At 36.9% G+C, this 25212-nt stretch overlaps 4 protein-coding genes and 1 long non-coding RNA gene across 5 annotated transcripts; all 5 read left to right on the top strand.

Moving 5' to 3' along the window:
• Positions 1–3483: 3483 nt before the first annotated feature.
• Positions 3484–5883, top strand: LOC146305924 (complement C1q tumor necrosis factor-related protein 3-like). Its single transcript, XM_084712305.1, has 3 exons — positions 3484–3780; positions 3906–4049; positions 5603–5883. Exons 1-3 carry the CDS (start codon positions 3537–3539, stop codon positions 5881–5883), a joined length of 669 nt encoding a protein of 222 aa, XP_084568431.1. The 5' UTR covers positions 3484–3536.
• A 3031-nt stretch (positions 5884–8914) lies between these two features.
• Positions 8915–12592, top strand: LOC146305923 (complement C1q-like protein 2). The gene is made up of 4 exons (XM_084712306.1): positions 8915–9068; positions 10258–10435; positions 10542–10670; positions 11916–12592. The coding sequence occupies exons 2-4, from the start codon at positions 10333–10335 to the stop codon at positions 12194–12196; spliced, it is 513 nt and encodes a 170-aa protein (XP_084568432.1). The 5' UTR covers positions 8915–9068; positions 10258–10332; the 3' UTR covers positions 12197–12592.
• A 1844-nt stretch (positions 12593–14436) lies between these two features.
• LOC146305922 (caprin-2-like) lies at positions 14437–16226 on the top strand. Its single transcript, XM_084711960.1, has 3 exons — positions 14437–14779; positions 14920–15048; positions 15913–16226. The coding sequence occupies exons 1-3, from the start codon at positions 14452–14454 to the stop codon at positions 16191–16193; spliced, it is 738 nt and encodes a 245-aa protein (XP_084568086.1). The 5' UTR covers positions 14437–14451; the 3' UTR covers positions 16194–16226.
• Positions 16227–19802: 3576 nt separating this feature from the next.
• Positions 19803–20333, top strand: LOC146305921 (uncharacterized). The gene is made up of 3 exons (XR_014769028.1): positions 19803–19907; positions 20011–20095; positions 20214–20333. It is a non-coding gene; the product is annotated as an uncharacterized LOC146305921 (long non-coding RNA).
• Positions 20334–21169: 836 nt separating this feature from the next.
• LOC146305920 (complement C1q-like protein 3) lies at positions 21170–23347 on the top strand. Its single transcript, XM_084712255.1, has 3 exons — positions 21170–21260; positions 22273–22404; positions 22999–23347. The coding sequence occupies exons 1-3, from the start codon at positions 21185–21187 to the stop codon at positions 23265–23267; spliced, it is 477 nt and encodes a 158-aa protein (XP_084568381.1). The 5' UTR covers positions 21170–21184; the 3' UTR covers positions 23268–23347.
• Positions 23348–25212: the final 1865 nt, after the last annotated feature.

Raw genomic sequence — 25212 nt, 5'->3', positions numbered from 1 at the left:
GCTTGTTTGTGAGTTAATTGGTATAAATCCTCAAGGTCTCTCAAGTAGTACCATTAAATATTGAACACAACAATTGTTAAGTACCTTGTAGAGATCTACAGAATTTAAATACAAGATTTGCAGTACATTTGAAAACCTTGGATGGAAATTTCAACATTATTTTGCCTTTGAATCAGAGAAGAGGACCAGCATCACAGCATAGTGACAGCACTTCCTCCCAACTGTGAAAATACTGTTATCATCCAAGAGCTGACATCTAATTAAAAGAAGCATTTACAGTCCAGAGCAACTGCCAATGTTAGCTACACAGAAGTCCAGTCAGTTAGCTAACCTGTCAATACTACTCCTACTACTGAAAAATAGGCTGGGTCTGTAGGTGGTGAATACAGTAATATTGCACTATGACTTTAAAATTATAGTATTTTAACCCTCCTATTATCCTTGGGGTCAATTTGACCCCATTCAATATTTATCATTCAAGAAGTAATAGTTGACCTTTGTGTTTTTGCTTCATATTTCATGACTTTTCCTAATTTGATGGGTACAATTGATTAAGCATAAAATTATCATGATGATATTTTTTCAATGTGCTGAACACATATTACACGCATCAGTGTTCCTCTGGGGTCAGTTTGACCCCAAGCTGTTTTAGCTGTGTAAAACTTGTCTGTGTGTGACCCATGTGTGACCTAACATCCCCACATCTGCAGGTGCAGAGTTGAAACTTTTGAGTTGATACATGACATGGGGGAGGGGGAACAATATTGGCAGGTGTCAGGTTTGTCCCACCCGAAATGGTTCTAAGACCAGCATGACCTGTTCGCTATGCAAGAAATAAGTCTGCAAGGAGCATGAACACACTCTCTGCACATCCTGTGTAAAGTAGTGCAGACTAGAAGCTTGACTGTGGGCATGAAGAACTGTTCCATGTTCTGACTATCTGACTGATGTTCTCATTATGATTTTCTGTTTCATAAATGGGTGAATTTTCAAACATGTAAACCCCCTCACACACACCAAAAAAACAAAAATAAAACAAATCATAAACAAAAAAAAAGGATAACAAATGAGGAGGGGTGAGTGAGACTTTATAGTGACTAACCACAAATATGTTATGAAAAAAGGAGATAAAAATAAGTAAATAAATATGTTTATGAGAGGATAGGGGGGTCACTAACATCAATAATGGTTCATTCTGTGAGAGTCATGAATGTGCACCCCAAATTAGAAAAGGTTTGGATGAAAGATTTTCAAAATACACTCTAAAACTGAAAATTTGACCTGACGGTGGCGCTGCAGGAAAGGTCACATCATCACCAAAATCAATAGGGTTCGTACTCTTGTGGTCATTAATGTTGTCAGTAAATTTGAGAAGATTTGGATGAAAACTTTTCAAGATAAATTAATTTTAATTAATTTCCCCTAATCCTCTAGTGCCTGATGGTGGCGCTAGATTTAGGTTTCATTATCAAGGGGTTATTTATGTATTCAACAAATAAACAAAGTGCCTGACACAAAAACTTGGTCAACAATTTTCTGTAAATCATTTTCTGGAGGCAAATATCCCTGGGGTCAGATTGACCCCAAGGGTAAAATGTGTTAGTGATATTTGAGGATGATAGGAGGGTTAAACAAAATTAATGTACATACAGAAACAACCAGGGAAGGGGTACTACGACTACACTGAATGGCAAAACTTTGCCATGTGCGCCATATTACACAAAGGCTCTGAACAAGATGGTAACCATTAATCGCTTTACACACAATCAATCACAGCTCTGATCACACACACTCTGATTCTACCCATCAAAATAAAAGCCCCCTATCTGTGTCACTGTTCTACCAGCTGCTTGATCAGTGCAGTGCTGATGTGATTAGTTGCTCCCAATCAAGGAGAAAAGAAGAGAGACAGGAGGGACAAAACAGAAAGAACCAGCTTCTGTGTTGAGTGCTGATCTGTGTCTTGATACAGGGCACTGCACAGGCAGGCACTCTTATGCATAGGAATACGAAATACTAGTTGGGAAATGTATGGCCAAAGTAAAGCGCCCTCTGACAGAATGATAAAGTTTTGAAAATATTCTAAATATAGCATACACTTATAATTACTGTTTGCACTGGTGTGGTCTTAAAATGTTATGATAGGCAAAGGGAAAACCCCAATCTTTTAGCAGGAAAAAAAAAATCCAGATGAAAAGACCAAATAAAACACAGCATTAACTCAACAAGCGAAAGGTCAATGTTCAAAAGTACAAAGAGAAATTCACCAAATGTGGTGTGAAAAGTCCGTCAGATCAAGGACATTTCATTGTGTAATCAAACTTAGTTAAACATTAAAAGTTTGTCACATGTTATAGAAGGACTCCTGATGCTTGACTTGCAGATTTATTTGATAATTCTCTTCAGCTTCAAGATTATGAGCAACTTCTTTTACACTGTAACACTGTTTTCACATCTTGTGGTATTAAGAAACTATTGATTACAGACCTTATATGAAATCTGCAGCTGTAGTGAAATTGTCATTGACCTAAACATCTACATCATGGCAGATATGATGTGACAGACCCAAGAATAGGTTGCAGTACTGTCTGCAATAAGATATTAAAGAGAAATAGCTGCACGTCTTCCAAAAATCAGATCATCAGATCACAAATCAGTTTTCTTCTGTGTTTTCTTAAAGCAAATGAACAAAAGAATGAAACTGCAGATACAAGCAGCTGAAATGGGTTTTCTCAGCAGGGTGGTTTGCATCTCTCTTAGGGATCAGATGAGAAAATCCCTCATCCATGATGGATTTTCCACCTGGTCGACTCCCCGGACAGATGTTGCAGGCACATCCAGGTGGGGGGAGGCCACGGGGCAGACCAAGGTTGTTGATGGATGGTTTTCATGAAGCAAATTATTTTTTATAACAAATAGTAAATACTAAAGCACTGATGACTGCCACAAAAGATAATAAATTGTTTGCACAAAGAATTTAAGATCAAATCTGTGCATGTAAACAATTCATGTGTGCAGCCCAGTGTTATTGATGATGTTATTTTGAGATTAGCTTGCTGCATGAGTGATTGAAATATGCTTAATAATAACAAGAGTAAGATTCCCTGATTAACAGAGTGGTGGAGGATAATATAATTATATATGTCTAATTTTTCCTACATTATTGGTGGAGAATGTAGGCATATTCAATATGTAATATTTTTCCTACACCTCCAAGTAACTTTATTTCTCAGTTGATTTGCTACAATACCCCCTTAAACACGTTTGTTTGCAAAGTTGCTGTGAAAAGTGAGAAACTGAGAAATGTTCTGTTTATATTTGTCTGAAATCCAAAAGTGAATCAATTTCCAGTAAATATAGTTAATACTGTTTCCTCACTGCACGCCCACTGAAACAGTAAACAGATATTTTGCAATAAAGCCACAGGTTAAATCTGATGTTAAAAATTAACAGGTAATTTTTAAACAACATGAAAAGCAGCCAGAGGGATCACATCAGTCAAAATTTAGAGGACTGACCACCACTGAACTTGGAAGATGAATTTCACCATTTTACTGTTTGTGTCGCTGTTCTGGAGCCTGATTTTGGCCAAGGATGGTGTTAGTACAACTGAAATAGGAACAAATACTGACATACCATTTTGCTTTCCTGACATGTGTGATCTCCTGAAAGAATTTGGTGCCATGAAAGAAAAACTGGGAGCTATGGAAACCAGGCTGAAGGAGAGTGAAACCAGGCTGAATGACAGTCAAAACCAAATTCTTGAGCTGAAGAACAAAGGTAAAGTAAAACGTTTAGTCTGATGGATTTAAAGACTTTGGAGTGATGGAATAAACAAAATATAACAGTATGGAAGTAAGATACATTAACAAAATAATGCGAATTCAATGTTTTGTTTTACATAGAAAGAACGATGGTCGTATTCAGTGCAGCAACAGGTCCGGGAGCAAAGGGTAAGAGTGGACTCATTGGACCCTTCAATACAGACAAAACTTTAGTCTACAAAACAGTGAAAACAAACATCGGTAATGCCTACAGTCAATTCACTGGTAAGTAATGGTTTTGTCAGTAATTTCTTTATTTACAGAAAAACAAGTAAAGTGTTATGCTGTAGTGAAGACACCAAAATATAATAATGTAGATATGTCTATAGCAGTTTTTCCCAAACTTTTTTCTGGGGACACACTTTTTAAAAATAACAAACCGTCACGACCAAATTCTCAATACCTTATCAATAAATCATGGAAAGAGTTAATTTCTTGATAAATTGAACTTTCCTGACATTTTTTGGTGCCACTTCCACATCATCTTATTGTCTCTTGACGCATGCATATACACATGTTGAATACTTTATAAGTGAGAAATAAATATATTTAGGCTGAATTAACAGACCATCTTATTATTTGTATTCCCTCTCATCAAGTTGAGACAATTCAAATTTTCATCTTACTGTGACAGATTTTTGAGTTTTTGAATCAAACTCAAACTCTTAAATTTTGAGATTATTTTTAAACATTTTGCCCATGTAGTCGAGATAATTTACTTTCCTTCTTTAGATAAACTTGAATCTTTGAAGTTTATAGGCTCAAAAAAAAAAAAAAAGATTTCCAGAATTATTCAAAGTGAACTGTGAAACTGATTCGTCATTATTTGGGTGCTTGTAAATGCAATGTTATTTATTGACAGTATTAAATTATTAACTCAATGATCCAAGTTTATGTTAAGAAGAAAATTTAATTATCTCAACAAAACATTATTAGTTGGTAAAACTTTTTTAAACTTGAGTTAAGAGTTTGAGTTAGGCTAAAAAATGTACCAAAGTAAGTTGCCTTGAAATTTTCTTCCATAGCCTTTTATTTGTTTGGTGAGTAAAATCTCCTGCGGGTCATGACCCAGTCTTTGGGAATGACTGGTCTGTAAGGTAAAGGCACAAAGGAGGAGATGGGTTTTTAATTTGATTTGCAGACAGTGAAGTTCATCTTAAAAGATTTTTCATCAGTTTTCTTCAGATGTGTTGTCCAGGGTATGATAAAGCTTAACTGATACTACTGATGTTTTATGTTTCGATTTCCTTTTTTCTTTTTTAAGACTCTTCATACTGTAAACAGTTTCTCATCTTAGACATTTGAGAGCAATTCTGCCATCATCTGTGCCTCCTCCATTACATACATAACTTTTAGTCTTTAAAAAAATGGACCAAAATAGTTGTGACTCTGAGTCTGTTTCCACTACTTTTTTCACCTTAACAGCTTTTAGTCAGTTACTTTTTCTTTTTCCAAGACATGGAGCATATACAAGTTAGGTACATGGTTAAAATGGTTAGTTTGTGGATAGATGTAGGAGGAGGAAATCAATGGCAGTAGAAAACAATTCAATACAGAGAATGAAGCATTTAAGTAAGTATTTTCCTTCCACTTTTAGTCCGTTTCTCATGTGGTATTAGTCTTAATAAAGAATATACTTTTAGCCACTGAATTGCAATATTGTAGTGCAATAAACAGAGGAGGAACTGTCAGTGTGATCCAACCAGGTCTCCAAGAAGGATTCAAGGACTTCTACAAAACTGTGTCAGTTGTTTGAATAACATGTTGTGTTTCCACAGGGATCTTCACTGCACCCGTTACAGGCATTTACTACTTCACCTTCTTCTGTCACGCCCATTCAACACACTTGATTTGTCTAAAACTCATCAAGAACAACGAGGTTGTTGTGAACACCTATGACCACAAAACATCAAATGACGGAGCTGATAACGGAGGCAATGCAGTGTTCTTGCAGCTGCAGCAAGGGGATGAGGTGTATATGCGCATGTGCCCAAATTCAACTGTTTATGGAAACAATTACATTACCACCTTCAGTGGTTTTCTGGTCAGTGAAGTTTGAGGCACCAGTGTTATTATTTGTCGTTAACAGAGCCGAAATGATCAGGCAATTCAGAATTTTATCTGTTAACTTTAACTGATTCCATGATTATTATTACAGGTGTTCTGGGGGTTACTGCAGTACAATTTGTGCACAATTCAATAGATATGTAGCTGGAAGGTCAGTTCAGAATTAATAATCTGGGAGCTCATTTAGTTTTTCCTCCTCGAAAAGAATAACTCAGACCTAAATGCATTTTAGTGCAGGTTTAGTGTCTTTCTATTGAATTTGTATAGTCTGTCGATCTTTTGAACTTTTTTGATTGAACTTTTGATGAAAGTCAAATTTCTCAGTCCTTTTATTTGCATCATTTACAGTCTGCAGAGTTCTTCAAACTCAAAAGCTGGATAAAAAGATGATAAAGTTGAGATTTTATACACATCCATGCCATAGAAATGTAACAAATATCAATACATTAGAGAGAGAGAATTGTATAAATGTGATTTGTGTCTAATAATTAAAATCATGTTTTGACCAATGATTCTGACTTCTGCATTACATATTACCAAAAACATAAGGGTTGTTTGTCTCTTGAGACAGCTGGTAGGAAAGAAAACAGCCAGTACAGTTCAGCAGTGCAGGAGCTCTACTTCTGTTTACATGCTGTACTGAAACATTATGAAAGGAAAAGACGATGTAACCAGTCCCCAGAGCTGGTCGGCCCTATACGGCCCTTGTTACTAGGCAAGTTGTGTAGGGCCCCAGGAGGTACGCAAGGGCCCCAACTCTTCCTCGTGTCAAAGTGAGTGTCAGGGTTTATGACTTTGATGAGAGGATGAAGCAGAGCGAAAGAGAAAATAACATGTCAAGAATGAATGGGGTGAACAGTAACCAGGTAAACTTGTGTTTCCTCCTCTCCAAGTTTAATATCATTCATTCACTGTAACGTTAAGTTGATGCTCCTCCTTCTGTCTGTCTGAAGTTAGCTGAGCTGCAGTCTGTCTGTCTGTCTGTCTGTCTGTCTGTCCAGACAATGTATGGACATGATGTTACTCCTGCTAGGTGAAAGTATTTAGATCCTTTACTAATACAAAAGTAGTAATATCACACTGTAAAAATCCTTCACTACAAGTAAAAGTCCTGCATTCACAAAACCTTACTGAAGTAAAAGAATGGAAATATTATCAGATAAATATACTTAAAGTAAAAGTATTCGTGTTGCAGTAAAATGTTCCCTGTCAGTGTCAATACCTCTGGTGTTTTTGGATTAATTATTAATTGGTGATTAATCTATTGGTGCACTGTGCTTTGCATTTGTTGTAAACTTTGATGTTCACAGAAGAATGATTATGGTGATATTTTATTATACTCTTTTCAAATTTGGTATGTATTCATTTGATTTCTTTTTTCAATTGCCTTGTGCTTCCTTTACATCCTGTCTTACTGTTTTATATAAGGCACTTTGAATTGACATGTTGTTGAAAGGTGCTAACTAATAAACATGCCCTGTATGTTCTTTGAGCCACACAGTCACAATTGGCAAGAAAAATAGTTTGCTAGTAAATGTATTATTTCCTCATTGTTCAAACAGCTGGAACAGTTAGATGACATATACTTCAGAGTAACATAATAAAGCTACATATTCACCATTTTATGTTTGCACTGTTGTTTAGCGGCCTGACTTTTGCCCAGGATGAAGGTAATACTGTTCACACAGAAAAATAGTGAATTCTGCCATCCTGTCACGTGTGATGTCCTGAGAGAGTTGGGTGCCTTTAGAGAAAAACTTGTAGCTATGGAAACCAGGCTGAAGGACAGCGAGACCAGGCTGAAGGAAAGTGAAAAACAGATTCTGGACCTGAGAAACAAAGGTAAAGTGGAGGATTTTATTCCAGGAATTCATTAGGCACTTTAATTAAAGCAAATCCTCCAAACTAAACAATAAAATATGTGAAAGAGTTTGTCTCCTGACATAAAAGTCAGTTGAAATCTACGCATCACAAACACACAAACAACTGATGCTTTTTTTGAGAGGACTCTGGAAATACTTTACAAAGTAACGTGATCTGAATGTTTTATTTTACACACAGAAAGAACCAGTGTTCTCTGAAGGTCTTTCACAGCGTCTTGCCTTATACACAAAAACAACAGTTGCTGATTCCATGACAATGTTGATTCAATCATTTCTTCTTCAGATGTTAATGTGTAAACACAGTAGCCTGTCTGAGTACAATGTCCCATTGATTTTACACTCCACCTTACAGTTATCTTCCTCACTACTTGGAGACAAAGAATCCCCTAATCAATACATTGAATATTCATCAGAATTGATCATCTTCCACAGTTTGACACTGCAAGAGATAAATGCAAACAGGAGGTGCTATCAGTGATACATTTTAGCTCACATGTTGCAGGAACTTAGATGGTGGTCCAGCAGTCTAAGTCATTTATAAAGAGAAATAACTTTCATTTATATTTCCACTGTGAAACTGTTTTTTAAAGAATTTTCTAATCTTTTGTCTTGTTTCACTCTCAGACACAACTACACCTTAAAAATCTGCCCATTTGCTGAGTGTCATTCCCCCTCTCTCTACCCCCTTTCCTGTCATATCTCCAGCTGCCAATATTGTAATAAAGGCAAAAAAGCTGTGCAACCACCAAAAATTGTGCAACCACTTTTGTGTTTAATTGATTTATTTAGCTGAAAAACAATATACTTTCATTTTGAAGGTTTAAAATTGTCTGTAATGAGGTACATGACAGTAATGTTATTTTATCTTTCATATGTAATATGAAGGAAATATGGTAAATGTAAGCAACACCCAAGCAAAACTTTTCTCACACAGTAATACAGCCTTGGATACTTCCAGATAGTGTTGACCTCACACTGCTCAACAAAAAAAAAACAAATAAAGGATTTATTTTACATCTGCACTTAATAAAGGATTATATAGAAAATAACCATTATGATTACATTCAGGCAGATGGTTTTATAGAATTCAAAGGGAAAGAGGTGTGAGGTGTGATGACGAAAAAGGCAAGATAACGCAGACAGGAAACAAGAAGAAGAAGAAGGGGGAGCAGTTGTGCCCCGGGTTATTTAAGGCGGGACCTGCCGCCCACTCCTCAGACACAACCTGGATGACGAACTGAACGCTCCTGTCTTCATTCCTGCTGCATTTTAATCTGTACTTAACAGGTCAGAGGTCAGTACTTGGTGAAAGTTACCAATTTCAACTCCTTAAAAGCTAATGTCATGTGGGAAATTACAAAGAAGGTGTGACAGGAAACAGTTATTTTGTTAATTGCTTTACAAAGAAAGAGAGTTAATGTTTCTGTTAATGCACTTATTTACGCAACTGTTTACATTGTGAAATAGGTTGTTTAAATTTTTTACACTGATACAAGATGTAGTTAAACGGTAAAGTGTTATGGTGAAATCTGGTTACAGCCAAATGGTGTCAAATTGGAAATAGTTTACATTTCTCTTTGAGTGGAAGTGATGTTTAAGTGTGTATGTCCAGAATCATAGCAGATAAGGAAAATGCTGTTATTTGCACTATATCTTTACCAGTAGCCCTGATGCACTTTTATACAAGTGATATCGCCTGCACGAGAATGCTGCTTTAAGTATGAAATTGTAATACAGCTGTGAAGGTATTATGTGAGGTGTTTTGGACCAACAGATTTTTGGATGTTTATTGCACTTACCTTAAACAGTTGTAGGCTGAAACAGAAACTGACACTCAGAGGAAAGTTTTAAAATAGCGGCGCAACCTGGATGAAGAACTGAGCGCTCGTGTCTTCATTGCTGCCGCATTTTATCTGTATTTTACAGATTTGTACTTTCTTGCTGTGGTACCATACTCTGGGACCCGTAACACTTATCTTATCTTAAGGAGTTGCATCAAGTGAAAAGAATCATTCAACCATATGATGGATTACAGTTTGTGTCTAATTGTGGTTTACACTTTAGTTACTGACACCTATATAAAGCTCCTGAGTGAAAACACGTACATTATGTTTTTGTGGCTAATTTCTTTCAACTGAGCACTGAGCACTACAGAGTTTGCATTGCCAGATAAGGAACTTTTACATGTAGACATTTAGAATCACCTTTTTTATTGAAAAGCTTTGACTGTGTATATAAGAAGTTGTTAAAATTTTAATGTATATTACAAACTATTACACAATGAATAAAACAAACAAATAAAAAAAAATAATTTCATTCAGTTAAATTCCAGCATCTGCCCAAACTTACAGCAAAATTTATCTAAAGGCATGTGACAAATGGAAGTGAAAAGTCAACAGGTCATCATAAAATCACATCCTGTAAAGTAGGGAGAAGCAATCTTGAATGAACTTATGATTTACAGTTGTGGTTGTGTTCTGCAGTCTGACTTCGGGACAGGACGGTCTCAGCACTGCAGAAACATAAAATACTCAAGCACAGCCGGTCTGCGATCCAACATGTGTGAAAACGAGATGGATCTGACCCTGGACGAAAAGCTGGCAGCAATGGAAACCAGGCTGAACAGGAGTGAAAACCTGATTGAGGAGCTGAGGAACAAAGGTAGAAAGTTAAACTTTTTATTGGTTTAATGGAAAGAGTAAATTAAACATTTATTACACAATGTGTGGAAATACAAAATAATGAGATGAGAATATTTTTGCTCTAGAGAAAACAAAGGTGATGTTCACCGCAGAGGCAGGAGCAAGAGGAGCGATTGGACCTTTCAGCACAGACACAAATCTCATCTACGAAACAGTGATTACAAATATTGGAAATGCCTACAGTAAATACACAGGTAGGGGCATCATAAAATACCTGCAATCACTCACTTATTTAATTTGGATATGACCACTGGTGAGGGTTTTTTTTTTTTTTTGGAATGGCTAAAAGGGTGACTTTGGTGTTTTTCAAACTGGAGCCCATGATTTTTTGTGTCTCATGCGGACCACAATTTGCCTGGAGCGATTATGTTGTAGCTTTGTTTCGTGTCTTTCGGCTGCAGCGCTCTTGCTCAATAATGGAACAATTTCAAAAACTGTTTCCTGTATTACTCAGTTAGGGTCCAGGATGGAAAAATAACATTCATTCATTCAGCGCTGAATTAAAAAAGGGTTATGGAGTTGACATGTTATGGTTGAGAAATATTATTTAAACAGTTTATCAAAAAAATTACTAGAGCTTGAGCGGGACTCACTGAAAATGTTATGTCTTGTGTGACACAGTGTTGTGTTCCTAATGCGTGTTCTTGTCAGCTCGCTTTGGGTCAACTTGTCACTCTCTGGATAAACTAGAAAAACTGTTTACTAAAAAGCTGTTTATTAACCTAATTTTTGCCTTAATCTTAAGATTAAACCTACACCCCTGATGGTAATTTCAAACATGATTTTTTATATGTATGCGATCATCACTTTACAAAGTTACACTTCCATTTGTACTGCTAACATTATACTTCACTGTTTTCAAATGACTTTGACCTTTGACCTATCATAACATTATAATGGAAAATACATGGGAATCTGGGGTGTAGTTGTAAAAACAGAGGTATGTTTCCCTCATTTCAAATAGTTGGATAAAGACGGATATTACTGAGCCCCTGAACTAAATAGTGCTAAAATATATTGACAAGATGGACTAAACAACAAAATTAATAAAAATATACTAACGGGCTTACAAATATCAAATAAACATATATGATAACGTGTTATTCAGTCCTGCATATAGATGAACACGCAACAATTCTCAACAAAAGACTTCATCCCTTTAACAAACAGTGGCTTGCTGGTAGGTCAGAGAAATCATGTTGTGTAGCTAAACATTGCCAAAATCCATAGAACATTATTTTAAATTATTTATTATAATTTATTATTTTAAACTGGGACCCTAAAATATCCAAAGATCCCAATTACTGTATGACAGTAATGTGAAAAAACTTAAGGAATGTCTTAAACTCTGTGACTTAGAATTTCATTTAGTTATTGAAAAAAAGTTAAAAGGAAAAACAAAAACCTATTAAACATGACTAACACCCTCTTATCCACAGGTGTCTTCAGTGCACCTGTTGCAGGTTTTTATTACTTTACCATCTTCCATCATGCTGGAGGAGAACATGGGACAGTGCTGCATCTCTACAAGAATGGCCAACACATTGTCATGACACAGAATCACAGAGCTGTCCACGAAACGGCTCATAATGGAGGAAACGCAGTGTTCCTGCAGCTGCAGCAAGGAGACCAAGTGTATGTGCGCATGGCTGCAGACACACATGTGTGGGGATCCAACCACCACACAACTTTCAGTGGTTTTTTGGTCAGTCAGATGTAAGAGTGGATAAGTCCACAAAAATCTACCATTTTGGCTAAGACAAAGAATCAATACTTACACATATATCTCTAAAAAATGATTCATTTATAACAGACTTTAATATCGGCTTATAAAGAAGGCAATTGGGATGTATTTTAATGCAGATAAATGATTTATGTTATGAAGCTTGCTGTTTTATTGTTTAATGACTGAAAAGTCATTAAAAATTCAAAGCACACATGATCATCTTTATTTGTTTGTTTTTCAAGATTTGAAGAAAGTAGTTCTGACATTTGAAATGTAGATGACCTGATAAAGTACTCACATCATACGCATATAAATTAAAGTGAGCAAATTACTGATGTAAATGATTGTGTATTTTGTGGAATTGTTTAATAAATACAGCTGCTTGTGTGACCTCTGCACAGTTCATGTCCCTGACATAATCCATTGATATCAGATATGAAAGCCATTTCAAGTCAAAGTAGAGGGACAGTTTCATGAACAGGCAATAAAATGAGATGATTTTCCAGGCTCACACTAAAGTGTGAGATAGGTCTGCTGATCCATGAGGATACAATGTCAGCGTCATGTTTTGCCCCACCTAATCCTAACCCTGCTAATTGAGAGACTCTTTTTACAGAGGACTATGTAGGACTACTGAATTTGAACCCAAACCCACAGAACACTAAGGCAGGGAAATGATACAAGTAAAATAATATATTTTGAACAATACTTAATGAATGAATTAGTTTCTCTACGAGGGGGGAGTGTAGAGGCTGAGTTGTGAGATAAGGATTGAGCAGAGGAGGCAGGGTGAGTCCAGAGATCCAGCAGATCCAGAGCGTGTTGCAAGTTAGGCAGGAGTGAGACAGAGGCAGGAGTTGGGCTGGACAGCTGCACACACAGAAGACAACATTTAGTAACTCAGCTTAAACACAGAGCACAAAGAATCAAAGGGGCCAGCGCTAGACTGACTGGGGAGCTGAGTATATGATCTGGCAGTGTGGAGGAGTTGAGGCCTGGTTTATATAGCAGAGTTGATTGGAGATGATTAGCAGCTTGGTTCCCAACACCTGCAGACCTGATCCCACTCCTGTAATCAAGCACAGAGAGACACAGAGAGAGAGAGAGAGACTTCTGCTAGGAAGCAGCAGAGGGCATGGAATATAGAGGACTGATTTGGTAAACTGGTCTCCTCGTCTCCTTCACTTGCTTCCTTTCCTCGCGTCTTAGCTCCACCCAGGAAATGAAAGAGGGATGCGAGGAACAGACGCAAGGACATAGGAGACAAAACTCCGAAATGAAAAATCCTCGTTCCACAGCATCAGTCCAAAGGCCCCATTAATACTGAAAGGTACATACAAGTTTTGGAGCCACATATGCTGCCATCCAGTCGTCTTTTTCAGAAATGGTAAAACAACAGTGTGGCTTCATAAGAAAAAAACGGTTTCAGACACTAGACTGACCTGCCTGCAGTCCAGACCTCCAGTCTCCCATTGAAAATGTGTGGTGCATTATGAAGCACAAAATATGACAAGAGACCATAGACTGTTGAGCGACTGAAGTTGTATATCAACCAAGAATGGGAATGAATTTTGCTTTCAAAATTTAAATATTTAGTGTCCTCGGTAGCCAACCACTTACTTGCCCAAATGATTACTGAGCGCCGCTGGGGGAAAAGGTGACGTATCACAGTGTTAAACATGCCCCTGCCACAACTTTCTTGGAATAGGTTGCAGGCATCAAATTCATAATGTATTTACAAAAAAACAGTCAATCAATTTGAACATTAAATCTTGTCTTTATATTGCAATAAAATGAAAGTAGGTCAAAGCGTTTTTGCAGATTATTGGCTGTTTTCATTTTACATAACATCCCAACTATTTTGGAGTTGGGGTTATAAATTTATTATTGCTGGCTTGACTGCAGAAGGAGAACATGTGGACTTTCACACTTTTTAGGTAAGGCAAAATGTGTCACTGCAACATTTTACTCAGTGGTTCATAATTTGAATATATACAGATTCAAATTTTTCTTCCAAGTAACTTTGTTTCTTTGTGGATCTGTTATAATACCCCCTGAAACACATGACTCTTTGCAAAGTGACTATAATATCAGTGAAAAGTTGATCAATACTCTGTTTACATTTCTCTAAGGTACCACAGGTTAATAATTGCCAGTAGTTAAACAGTAATCTTTAAACAACATAAATGAAGCCAGAGGGATCATTATCAGTCAGAGTTTAGGTGACTGAGGGACATTCGACTTGGAAGATGAATTTTACCATTTTAGTGTTTGTGTTGCTGTTCTGTGGACAGATTTTTGCCCAGGATGGTATTAATGCCGCTGAAACAGAAAAAAGTAGTGTAACACAAACGTGTTTTCCTGACATGTGTGATCTCCTCAAAGAGTTTGTTGCCATGAGAGAAAAACTGGGAGCTATGGAAACCAGGCTGAGTGACAGTGAAACCAGGCTGAGGAACAGTGAAACCAGGCTGAAGAACAGTGAAACCAGGCTGAATGACAGTGAAACCAGGCTGAAGAACAGTGAAATCAGGCTGAGGAACAGTGAAAACCAGATTCTTGAACTGAAGAACAAAGGTAAAATAAAACATTTGCTCTGACTGGTTTAAAGACTTCAGTGCATACTTATTTCGGCATGATGAAATTAACACAATGTAACAGTGTGGAAATATACTAATTCACAAAATAACATGATTACAATGTTTTGCTTTATATAGAAAAAACCATGGTAATATTCAGTGCAGCAACAGGTGGGCGTGGAGCCATTGGACCCTTCAATACAGACATTGCCTTGATCTACAAAACAGTGAAAACAAACATTGGCAATGCTTACAATAAATTCACTGGTAAGTACTGACATTGATAAAGAGTCATATTACTGGTGTTTTACCCTTTTCCTTTATCTTGTTAGCATATTAGCATGCTGACATGATGCAGCGTTTAACACTATCACCTCACAGCAAGGGTACAAGTTTGCATGTTCTCTATGTGCCTGCGTGCTGGTTGCTCCATGGCTTCCTCCTTTATGTGTCAGCCCTGTGATTGAGTCCATCACCCACCTCTAATCGCTTATCCTTGAAGGGTTGCAGGGGGCTGGAGCCTATCCCAGTTCACATTAGGTGAGAAGCCAAGCGCGCCCTGGACAGTTTTCCAGTTCATCAACAACCACTGATTCCACCTACAGGCAATTTTGAGTCACCTTTGGAGGAAGCCAGAAAATACACAGGGAGAACATGCAAACGCTGCACAGAAAGATCCTGCCTCAGCCACAGCCTCCCTGGACTCCTCGGACTGTGAAGACATGTATTTAGAAAAACTACACACCCAATGGCTGCGCAAGCAAAGTCATGACTCTCTCGATCCAAAAGTTAGCCGCTGAAGCTACAATACCCGTGAGTTTCCATACCAGATCTTGGTGATTCTGTCAAAAAGGGCAAACTATTAAACTATGAAAACAACTGAGAATTGCTGAATACAGATATTTGCTACTTGGAATGTTTTTATTTTTGACATGTTGTGGCAATGATAGAAAAAGGTCCAGAGAGCTGAAGGAATATATATGACTGTATGAATTAAATTGCTACAGTTTCCCGCAATAAATACAGAGAGCACTGTCAATGACCCACCAAGTTTCAGAAACATTCCCAGGAAGGATTGAAGAACTTTCACAAAACTGTGTCAGTTGTTAATATAATGTTGTGTTTCCGCAGGTATCTTCACTGCACCTGTTACAGGCATCTACTATTTCACCTTCTTTTATCACGCTGCTTCATCACACCCAGTGAGTCTAACCCTCGTCAAGAACAACGAGATAGTTGTGAACACCTATGACCACCGTACATCTCATGACGGAGCTGATAATGGAGGCAATGCTGTGTTCTTGCAGCTGCAGCAAGGGGACCAAGTGTTCGTGCGCTTGGGTGCAAACACAAACGTTTGGGGAACTGATCACATAACCACCTTCAGTGGTTTTTTGGTCAGTGATGTTTGAGGAACAGTGATTAAAGATGCAAGTCATTTGTCACTATCATTGTTATAATTGTTTGTCATTAACAGATTTGAATCAGAATCAGAAAGATCTTTATTGCCATTATATTCAGGTACAATGAAATTATGAATGGCTTCTCTCCTTGAATCAGAAAAATATACACATCCAAAAAGTATAGAATTAAAAAAATATATAAAATGTAAATAGATTAGAAAACAAACACCAGTTATAGCAGCTCTAAAACAGTTTATGTACATTGTGCTATCTTTTGCTATCTGTTCATTTTCATTTATTGCAATCATTACAGCTGTTCTGGAAGTCACTGCAGGTTGCAAGTACACTTGCAGTACAATTTTGGCACAATTTAATAGATATGCAGCTGGAAAGTTAGATTTACAGTATACAGAGTTCCTCAAACTCAATAGCTGGATAAACAGATGATAAATTTGAGATTTGTATGCATATCTATGGCATAGAAATGTTAATATGGAATGATTATGACAATCTAAAATGAAGAACATGTTAAAGCTACTATAAGGAGTTTGTAATTGGTTATGAAATGCTGTCAGTTTATCACTGACGCCTGTATATGACTTACTTAATTTAATGAGACTGTCCACAAGAAGACTGGCTATAGTTATTCGTAATGCCTGCCATAAGGTTGGATTCTCTTTGAAATTAGATTAAACAGACCTGTGTTTGGATTGTTATTTAGATAATTTCACTTTTGACATAACTTAATGTTTAATTAACAGTGAAAAAACTGCAGTTTATGTCCACATGGACCTCCAAAGTTCACAAAACAAAACAAAAAAATCCTTGTAGTAGCTTTAAGTATGATTAGTTCAGGTTAGCATACAAAACCATGTATCACATAAGGACAGAAATGGGGACACAAAAACTGATCATTTGATTATGTCTCACAGGACTGTTCCACTGGTGGTTAATGGTCAGCATCAGTTCAAGTGCTGTCTCACTCTCTCTTCCTCTCCCATGCATAAAAAATATATTTTGGCCATTCAAATGAATGCAAAGACTATGCATCTTTCACAACATTTTGTATGACATCATTGAATAGATTAAGTTTTTCGCAGCTCCCCCAACTCTGACTTCTGGTGTCCCCAGTCTTTGGTCATATCTCTAGTCCTTGATCTGTTCATGTGACTTCTCAAATCTATTGTTGTCAGCTATTATTGCACTGATATCAAACTCAGTTCCGGGGGAACGTGGGTTTTACAGTCTCACAAACAAGTCATAAAATTAGTCAAGCCTTCAGAATACTGAAACAGGGCAAGGGACAGTTATCCTGTGAAGTGTACCTTCAGAGTTTCCTTTTCTGTCACGTCCAACAAGTTATTGTATTCTATGTTTTATTAAGCACACATTATTATGAATAGATTCAGATATTGGTTTATTTGGTTTGTATATAGTCAGAGTTGATTGGTTGTCTTCTGCTTTCATAGCTACAACAGCTCAGACATCTTACTCAAGAAAAAAAAAATGTCTAATGTGTCTAATCTACAAGCTGAAAATGAAAGAGATAAACAGGCAGAAAGATGAAACCATCAACGAAGTGTCAAAAACTGCAGTTTCTCGAATGGCCACTTGAGGCTGGCTCCAAAAGCGAGTCACTCCCTGTAGACAGCCATATTTAAATATCCAACTGCACAGCAAAAACAAACATGTTTACAGCCTGGTCAAAAAGATAGTTTGGTATCTGTAGCTAATTTCCTCATTCATGACAACGGTATAGGGGGTGAACTCACAGTTAAAATTATATAAAGGCTTAAAGTTATACGTGATTAAGGGTGTGCCTGCTTTGAGTGACACTTGGGTACCATCACAGATGGCTAGCAGCTGGGCACCTGCTTCATTCAGCTATCTCAGCTCCACTCATCCTCCACCTCTTTGCCTATTTTTGGATTAACCAGGACTTAGTTGAATCAGACACTGCCAAGATGAGAGCAGCCAGAGCCTCCACAACGTGAGCTTCACAAGAAGAAACTTCGGAGTAACATCACAGACACTCTTTCCTCTATGTATTATATAGTCTATGGTCAATATGTATAAACTTAAAGAAAAAGGAATATTATTATTACTGCTACTGTGCATCACCCAACCCTCTCATAAACTGTTATTTAAAGCCTCTGAAACTTGTCTTGAAAAAGTAAAAATGCATACTTGATATCCAAGTTTACTTTCTGATTCAGGATCCGCAAAGATCTGAGTGAAAATAGACGTTCATAAGTATTAGAAAACAGGGTTCAAACTGCTCACTTTATTTCAATGATATATTCACATCTTACATGTAACACATTAGAAAATAATGACTAATAAAGGGAACAGATACAAAGCAATGTGTGACTTGGTTATTACAAAGTTACCCATTACAAACTAAGTTAAGAGTGATGAACTCACTAACAGCTATGTGATTCATGAAGGGCTGCAATGCAACATTAATCCATGTGTATCATTTATTATCTAATAATTCAGCATTTATGATTTAAAACATCTAAAAAAGATTGTGGATATCCTTTTTACCTCATCAATGCAGGCACAGTCAAATTAAGTGTGCAGTGCACAATGAAGGCTCACACACACACACATGGTAATCTTTCTGAACAAAAGGTCTGCATTACTGAAAAAAGCCTGATACAACCAAAACAAATAATTGGTTTAACATTGTTTGATTTAATCGTGCTGGTTGCGGATACATGCTGTTCTTCAGTGACACCCTGATTCAGTTTCACATATTTGGCTTATGTACACCTGGGCGCTGTTGGTACAAGCACAGTCAAAGTAAGCTTCATGGTCTCCAGAGACAAGAAATAAGCTCGGCAAAAAACATCATACTAAATCCAATGTAAAAGAGACAGAACACCTCACCAGCTGACCATAACACACTATACAGGCATTATTTACACATACACATGCAAATTGTGTTATTATTATTTCATTTCATTGACATTTCTCTCTATGACAGTGTCTTCATAGTAAAGTTTAGCAGACCTGCATTAGATATCTTTTACGCAACAATGATAACTCCTCCTATGTTTTTGTGTTGTGTACAAGTGGGTGGCAAGTCAAGTTATTTTTCTATGAAGATACTCCAGAAAGCACAAAGGACAGTTCAGTAGTTTGATCATTAGCAAATGTATTGAATTTGGACTCCTCGTCATCAAAACACCAAATTAGTAAATAACTTTTTGTAAGAAGAGTTTTCTATCTTTTAGTCAGCTTCAGTGACAAAGATAACCTGTGCCAAAGAACAATGACGCTGTTCTGGATGCTCATGGTCTTTAACGCACACATTCTTTTAATGTCCATCAATGTTAATGGGTGTATATGTTCACTGTCATGTTTCTAAACTCATACTGCCTCTTCCTCCTCTTCTACGTGTGCAATGCTTGACAACACTTCTGATCCTGAAGTTTCAAATAACTGGAAGAATAGCAAATTATTGTTAGGAGATATCTGATACATCTGTAGACTCAGTGAACACAGACAAAACTCATACAGAATTTGTTTCTGATTCTGGTGTCAGGTGCATTCATGTTAGTGTTTGGTGTTTGCATTTTCAGTTTGCGGGTCCTCAGTTCCTGGTTCTAGGATGACATGACGGAAAGATGGTACGATAAGCAACAGTATATAAGAGTCAGACTGTCTCCTGTTCAATACATCACCAAGGAGGAAGAGGAGACGATAATTCTGCAACAGGTTTGTGATTACCTCTTATTATTTTCTGTCTTTTCTTTAATGGACTGACAGCCACTCAGAGTAGTCTCTCTTTACAAGTATTATTAATGTCTTTTTATTGAAGGTCAACATCTGCACGAGTTTCACCATGAAGATATTAGCTGTGTCTGTGCTTGTCATTGCCATGGTGGCTCTGACTAGCGGTGCTGGTGAGTATCACTATTTTGGCTGTTTGTGTAAAAACAGATTCAGACAATTTATCCAGTTTTGTGCGCCAGAAGCAAAAAGAGTCACTTACTGTTGTATCAAACTGTCCCGCTCTTCCAGAGGCAGCTGCTAATACAGAACCACCACCTACAGAAAGTAAGTGCATTTTTCTTCAGATTTGTATCAGGCCACATGATAAACATGTCTTTAAACTCAGAGAGGAAGAAATTTAAACATATGCATGAGTTTCACCATGAAGATGTTAGCTGAGTTCATACTTGTTGTTGCCACGGTGCGTCTGACTAGCGGTGCTGGTGACTATTACTGTTTAAGCTGTGTTTGTATGTGAAAATTCTGAATATTGTCTTCAAGAGAGAAAAGACTCAGAGAGGAAGAGATTAAAAAAATAATGAGTTACTTACTGGTGTGTTAAACCTTTAATTTTTCAGAGGAAGTGGAACCTGAATCAAGTGAGTACATTTTTCCTCATATTTCTATTCACATCACACTTTGTTATGTACATTGTACTTTGACACAAGTAAAAAGAGTCACTCACTGGTGTTTCCAACGCTTCAGCTCTTGACAAGGAAGCCGAAGAACCTGAGATCGGATCATATGGTGAGTGCAATGACAAGTTATTATTTTAACACTTCTGCTAACTTGCTGTCTCAAACTAACACAAAGAACCAATGACATGTAAACCTGCATCTATATCTTTAACCTCACCAACACACAGACACACTGCAGATGAGGTCATTACAAACTCAACCAACCTTTAAAGCTGCTACAACTTAGTGATTCTGAAGAAAGATGGTTGAGTGTTGAGCCTCATTCCCAAGTTATCAAAGAGCGATGGAGGTCGTGGTTCCAAAAGTACTCATATCATACCCATATAAATTAAAGTGAATGTTGTTTTTAATTTTGTAATTTGTTTTAAATATGTGTATCATTTAAACTTTCTTTTAAATCATCTAATATATGCATGGGTGTGTGTTGTTTGACGATCACTCAAAAAAAAAGTCACCTTTATATCCTAAAGTCCCAGACACATCACGCACAGACTGACGGTGCATGATATTGCATTGGTAGCTATGGAAACCAGGCTGAGTAACAGTGAAACCAGACTGAGGGACAGTGAAAGCCAGATTCTGGTGCTAAGGAACAAAGGTAAAGTTGAAAATTTGAGGATTTTATTCAAGGAATTCATTAAGCACTTTGGGACTGATTTACTGGAGGTTTGTGTGTGTAAAAACATGTTTAAACTTGATGTCACCATCAAACTAATGTGCAAACTGATTTACTAAGAACGTGCACTGAGGATTACATCTTTCAAATGTGTTCATGAATGTGCAATATGGGGCATTTCTACCCTGGTGTGCAAAATACTGGAGGGAGAAAATGTAATTAAGTTAATTTTGCAGATGCACAGTGATTTACCAAGCCTGAAAATAATTTGTGGTGACTGTGACTGCATCTGTATATTATATGTTTGAAAGGAAGGTACTAATTGGCCCAGTGTTGTGCACAGATCGCTGCTGTTACTGTGGCAAGGAGGAGATACTCTGATTTAAAGTAATTTCTTGTAAGCCGTTTGTGGGATGCACAGAGGATATCTCTTACACAATTAATTTTAATATTATTATTATTAAAAAATAGTTGAACAAGTTTTATTATAAGGCAATTTTTCTTCTGTTCTTCACCTTATATCTTGCCATCTTCTCTTAATTTCATCTGTTGTTCTTTACTTTTTTATGTTAACTTGTCTCTTCCACTAACACCTCCACAGGACAGAATTTCATTTTGCACTTGCAGTAATTCTACCTTCCATCCAAACTCTCTGTGGCAGAAACCTGTAAAACATGTAAAACCCTCATTTAAATACTGCTGTCTCAACAGTGTTTGTACCTGTTGTCATTTCTACAGTTATTCTTGGTTGATCACCCACAGCGCACACCAATAAAACATGCAATATGTTAGGATGCACCTGCAATTTAGTACTCTTTATTTGGGATCTTAGTAAATCAGGTCCTGTGTTTATTGTCTATTATTAATGGAAACAAAACAAGTCCTACAAACCAAACAATACAAGATGTGAAACATGGAAACAACTAATGCTTTTTCATGATTGGACTTCTGAAATAGTGTGATGTAAAGTGATTAAATGTTTTGTTTTACACAGGAAGAACCAAGGTGATATTCAGTGCAGTAGCAGGAGTCGGAGACAAAGTCATTGGACCCTTCAACGTGGACACAACTTTAATCTACAGAAGAGTGTTTACAAACATCGGTGATGCCTACAGTCCATCAACAGGTAATACTCACAGTCACCAACATGTTTACCAATGTTTTCAATGATTTATTGAAGGGTGAAGATACTTAGAACCCTAGAAGCTTACACACATGGGTAGAAATTTTGGAAAAAAAAGTACTACTAAAAAACTATTCTCCATGGGTAAACAGTGTAATTAGGTGCAGTTAGCAGTTATATTTTTCAAAAGTAAACAAAATACTTATCAATTACTATATAGTGCACGTATAACTAAATTATTTTAGTGTAGCTATATTCTGATAGTGTAGTTGTATTATCTTAAGGCGGCATGATTGTCAGCACTGTCATCTCAAAGCAAGACGGTTCTGAGTTCAAGTCTTCTGCCGATAGCTGTCAAACTTTTATCTATCATTGTACCTATTGTCACTGATATCACTTATTAATAATCCTGACAACTAGAGGGTAGCTACATTTTTCTTGCCAATGAGTTAGACAGTACGATTTAGTAGAAGAAGACCCACAGAAACCTGAATGTTGACCAACTATCGCTGCATTATAAAAAATTCTACAGCATAACTCCAGCGGACATTTTAATGTTGATACTTTTCTGTGTTCAACACCCTGTTGTTTCCACAGGTGTCTTCATTGCACCTGTTGCAGGCGTTTATTTCTTTTCCATCTTCTACCATACTGGACGTGGGGGAATGTTGAATCTCTACAAGAACAATCAACTCATGGTCATGACACATGACAACCCATCAAATGGAAATGATAATGGAGGAAATGCAGTTTTCCTGCATCTGCAGCAAGGAGACCATGTCTATGTACGCCTGTCTGCAAAGAGCCAAGTTTGGGGATCCAACTGGCATACAACTTTCAGTGGGTTTTTGGTGACTCAAATGTGAGGCTCCATATCTTGTATATCTACTCAAAAAACCAATGTGAAAGAAATTCAATAAAAAATTTCATCAGATTATGAAACTTATTGTTGGTTTTCTCTCAACCGGTGTGGTCAACTATCTCAATCATCAGAAAATTCCCCAGTACCCATGTAGGAAGGGGATACACTGAAGAACTTGTGGAAGGCTCCCTGATCCATTAAAGAACACTGGAAATGTTCCTAAACCATCCTCTTTTTGGTATAAAAGTCCTGCAGGTCATAGTTGTCTAAATGACTCTACCTGGAACGTTCCATTTTGGTTATTTTATTATTTCACACTGCAACATTACAAAGAGGACATTTTGCTATGTCAACAATAATGGTTAATCAGATACTCCTGGTCAAATATTACTCAACTACAAGTGCAAGTTGCTCAGTCAAAATTTTACCCATGTTAAAGTACTAGAGTACTTGCTTTTAAAAATACTTAAGTATTGAAAAGTACAAATTACAAAGTACATTTTCTAATATAAATACATTGCTGTATTGTCATAGTCATTTACAGAAGCTTGTAACTCTCTGAAACCATCTAATGATGCACTGACTTGCTTGTAGAACCACTCTGCTACACAAAGCCTATAGAAACACCTATAAAAACTTCAGCATAGAAATACAATCAAAAACAAAAAAGACAGTTGTCATTTTCTGACGTAACTGTATTAAAATCACCACATAAAATTAGTTTGAAGCCAACTGTAAGGAGTTCTCCAAGTCTGGTAAATAACTGAGATTTCCTTCTTTCTTCAGGGGCAGTATATACATTAATACATACATTAATTTTGCAGTGTTTTTATTACATTAAAAGACTACCTGGAATTATTTCTCTTATTCTAATTCTAATTTAAAAAAACTCAAATACAGATACTCAAAAAATGTACTTAAGTACAGTACTCAAGTAAATGTACCTCTTTACTCTCCACCACTGGTTATAATTCTTCAGTAAAGTCATACAACATTTATGGTCTGTTCTGTCTCTTCAAACACCTGGGAAAAGGCATTTAATGTGTCTTTATTTGCTTGGTGCGCTTTAGTGTTTATCAGCTAGTTTCTGATTTTCTCTGTTTTGAATAAATAAGTCCTCAAGGCAAAAAGATGAGCTGAGAGAAATGGAACTCTTTAGACCTGCAGATAGGGTTAATAGTTCAGTATATAGCTCAAAAACACAAATGATTATGCAGTTTTAAGGCATTTATTTTTCAAACATCCAAAGCAAACATCAACACAAAATTTCTCAGTGATAGAGAAAGCACAAAAATGTGGTGAAGATTAATTTTACAATGAGAGGATTATACACTGGGAAAAACAGAATGACTTGAAAATAACATTTTAATATACATTGTAGATAAGGGATCTATTAACCTTGACGTTAAGTGACAGTTCAATTTGCACAGTTGGAAGAGGCTGTAAAGAACTTTAGATGGAAATGTAAATCTCAGTTACAGTGGGAAATATGTTTAATATAAAAGAGCTCAGCCCAGATAAAATAGTCAAATGTAACAGAGAGAATATAATCGAAAACAAAATCACATGTAAATATTTTTATGCAAGCAAAAAAAACACTTCATTTAGCTAAACTTGACATAGTCTTGGATCTCAGCCCAATACTGAGCCTGAAAACTGGAATCTGATGTCTACTGACTCTCCAAAAACTTTGTCTATTCTAAGCACGAGGTCTGCAGTGTCTGGCTCGAGTGTCTGGCCTTTGGTTGTTGTATGCTTCAAAATGGACAGGGCGGCAGCGGTTTTGGATTTTATCACATGCTACTATCACAGGTGTTGTTCTAGTCGCTAGTCTCTCAATTTGGCAACCCCTGCGATTGCTGACTCTGACATAATATACCAGCATGGTTGAGTCACTGATGCATAAGTTACCTTGGTAACTACTACACAGGGGCCTGCCGGAGCCATTG

The sequence above is a fragment of the Lutjanus erythropterus genome, chromosome 23 (assembly GCF_056507025.1).
Source record: "Lutjanus erythropterus isolate fLutEry1 chromosome 23, fLutEry1.hap2, whole genome shotgun sequence".
Lineage (NCBI taxonomy): Eukaryota > Metazoa > Chordata > Actinopteri > Lutjaniformes > Lutjanidae > Lutjanus > Lutjanus erythropterus.
Note: the sequence above shows the minus strand (reverse complement) of the source record. Positions and strands in the feature narration are given on the sequence as shown.

What these genes read in the sequence shown, in the direction of transcription:
- LOC146305924 (XM_084712305.1), top strand. Translation starts at nt 3,537, where the DNA reads ATGAATTTCACCATTTTACTGTTTGTGTCGCTGTTCTGGAGCCTGATT. An exon ending in TCTTGAGCTGAAGAACAAAG is followed by an intron (nt 3,781 to 3,905) that starts GTAAAGTAAAAC and finishes TGTTTTACATAG; the next exon opens with AAAGAACGATGGTCGTATTC. An exon ending in TGCCTACAGTCAATTCACTG is followed by an intron (nt 4,050 to 5,602) that starts GTAAGTAATGGT and finishes GTGTTTCCACAG; the next exon opens with GGATCTTCACTGCACCCGTT.
- LOC146305923 (XM_084712306.1), top strand. Translation starts at nt 10,333, where the DNA reads ATGTGTGAAAACGAGATGGATCTGACCCTGGACGAAAAGCTGGCAGCA. An exon ending in TGAGGAGCTGAGGAACAAAG is followed by an intron (nt 10,436 to 10,541) that starts GTAGAAAGTTAA and finishes TTTTTGCTCTAG; the next exon opens with AGAAAACAAAGGTGATGTTC. An exon ending in TGCCTACAGTAAATACACAG is followed by an intron (nt 10,671 to 11,915) that starts GTAGGGGCATCA and finishes TCTTATCCACAG; the next exon opens with GTGTCTTCAGTGCACCTGTT.
- LOC146305922 (XM_084711960.1), top strand. Translation starts at nt 14,452, where the DNA reads ATGAATTTTACCATTTTAGTGTTTGTGTTGCTGTTCTGTGGACAGATT. An exon ending in TCTTGAACTGAAGAACAAAG is followed by an intron (nt 14,780 to 14,919) that starts GTAAAATAAAAC and finishes TGCTTTATATAG; the next exon opens with AAAAAACCATGGTAATATTC. An exon ending in TGCTTACAATAAATTCACTG is followed by an intron (nt 15,049 to 15,912) that starts GTAAGTACTGAC and finishes GTGTTTCCGCAG; the next exon opens with GTATCTTCACTGCACCTGTT.
- LOC146305920 (XM_084712255.1), top strand. Translation starts at nt 21,185, where the DNA reads ATGGAAACCAGGCTGAGTAACAGTGAAACCAGACTGAGGGACAGTGAA. An exon ending in TCTGGTGCTAAGGAACAAAG is followed by an intron (nt 21,261 to 22,272) that starts GTAAAGTTGAAA and finishes TGTTTTACACAG; the next exon opens with GAAGAACCAAGGTGATATTC. An exon ending in TGCCTACAGTCCATCAACAG is followed by an intron (nt 22,405 to 22,998) that starts GTAATACTCACA and finishes TTGTTTCCACAG; the next exon opens with GTGTCTTCATTGCACCTGTT.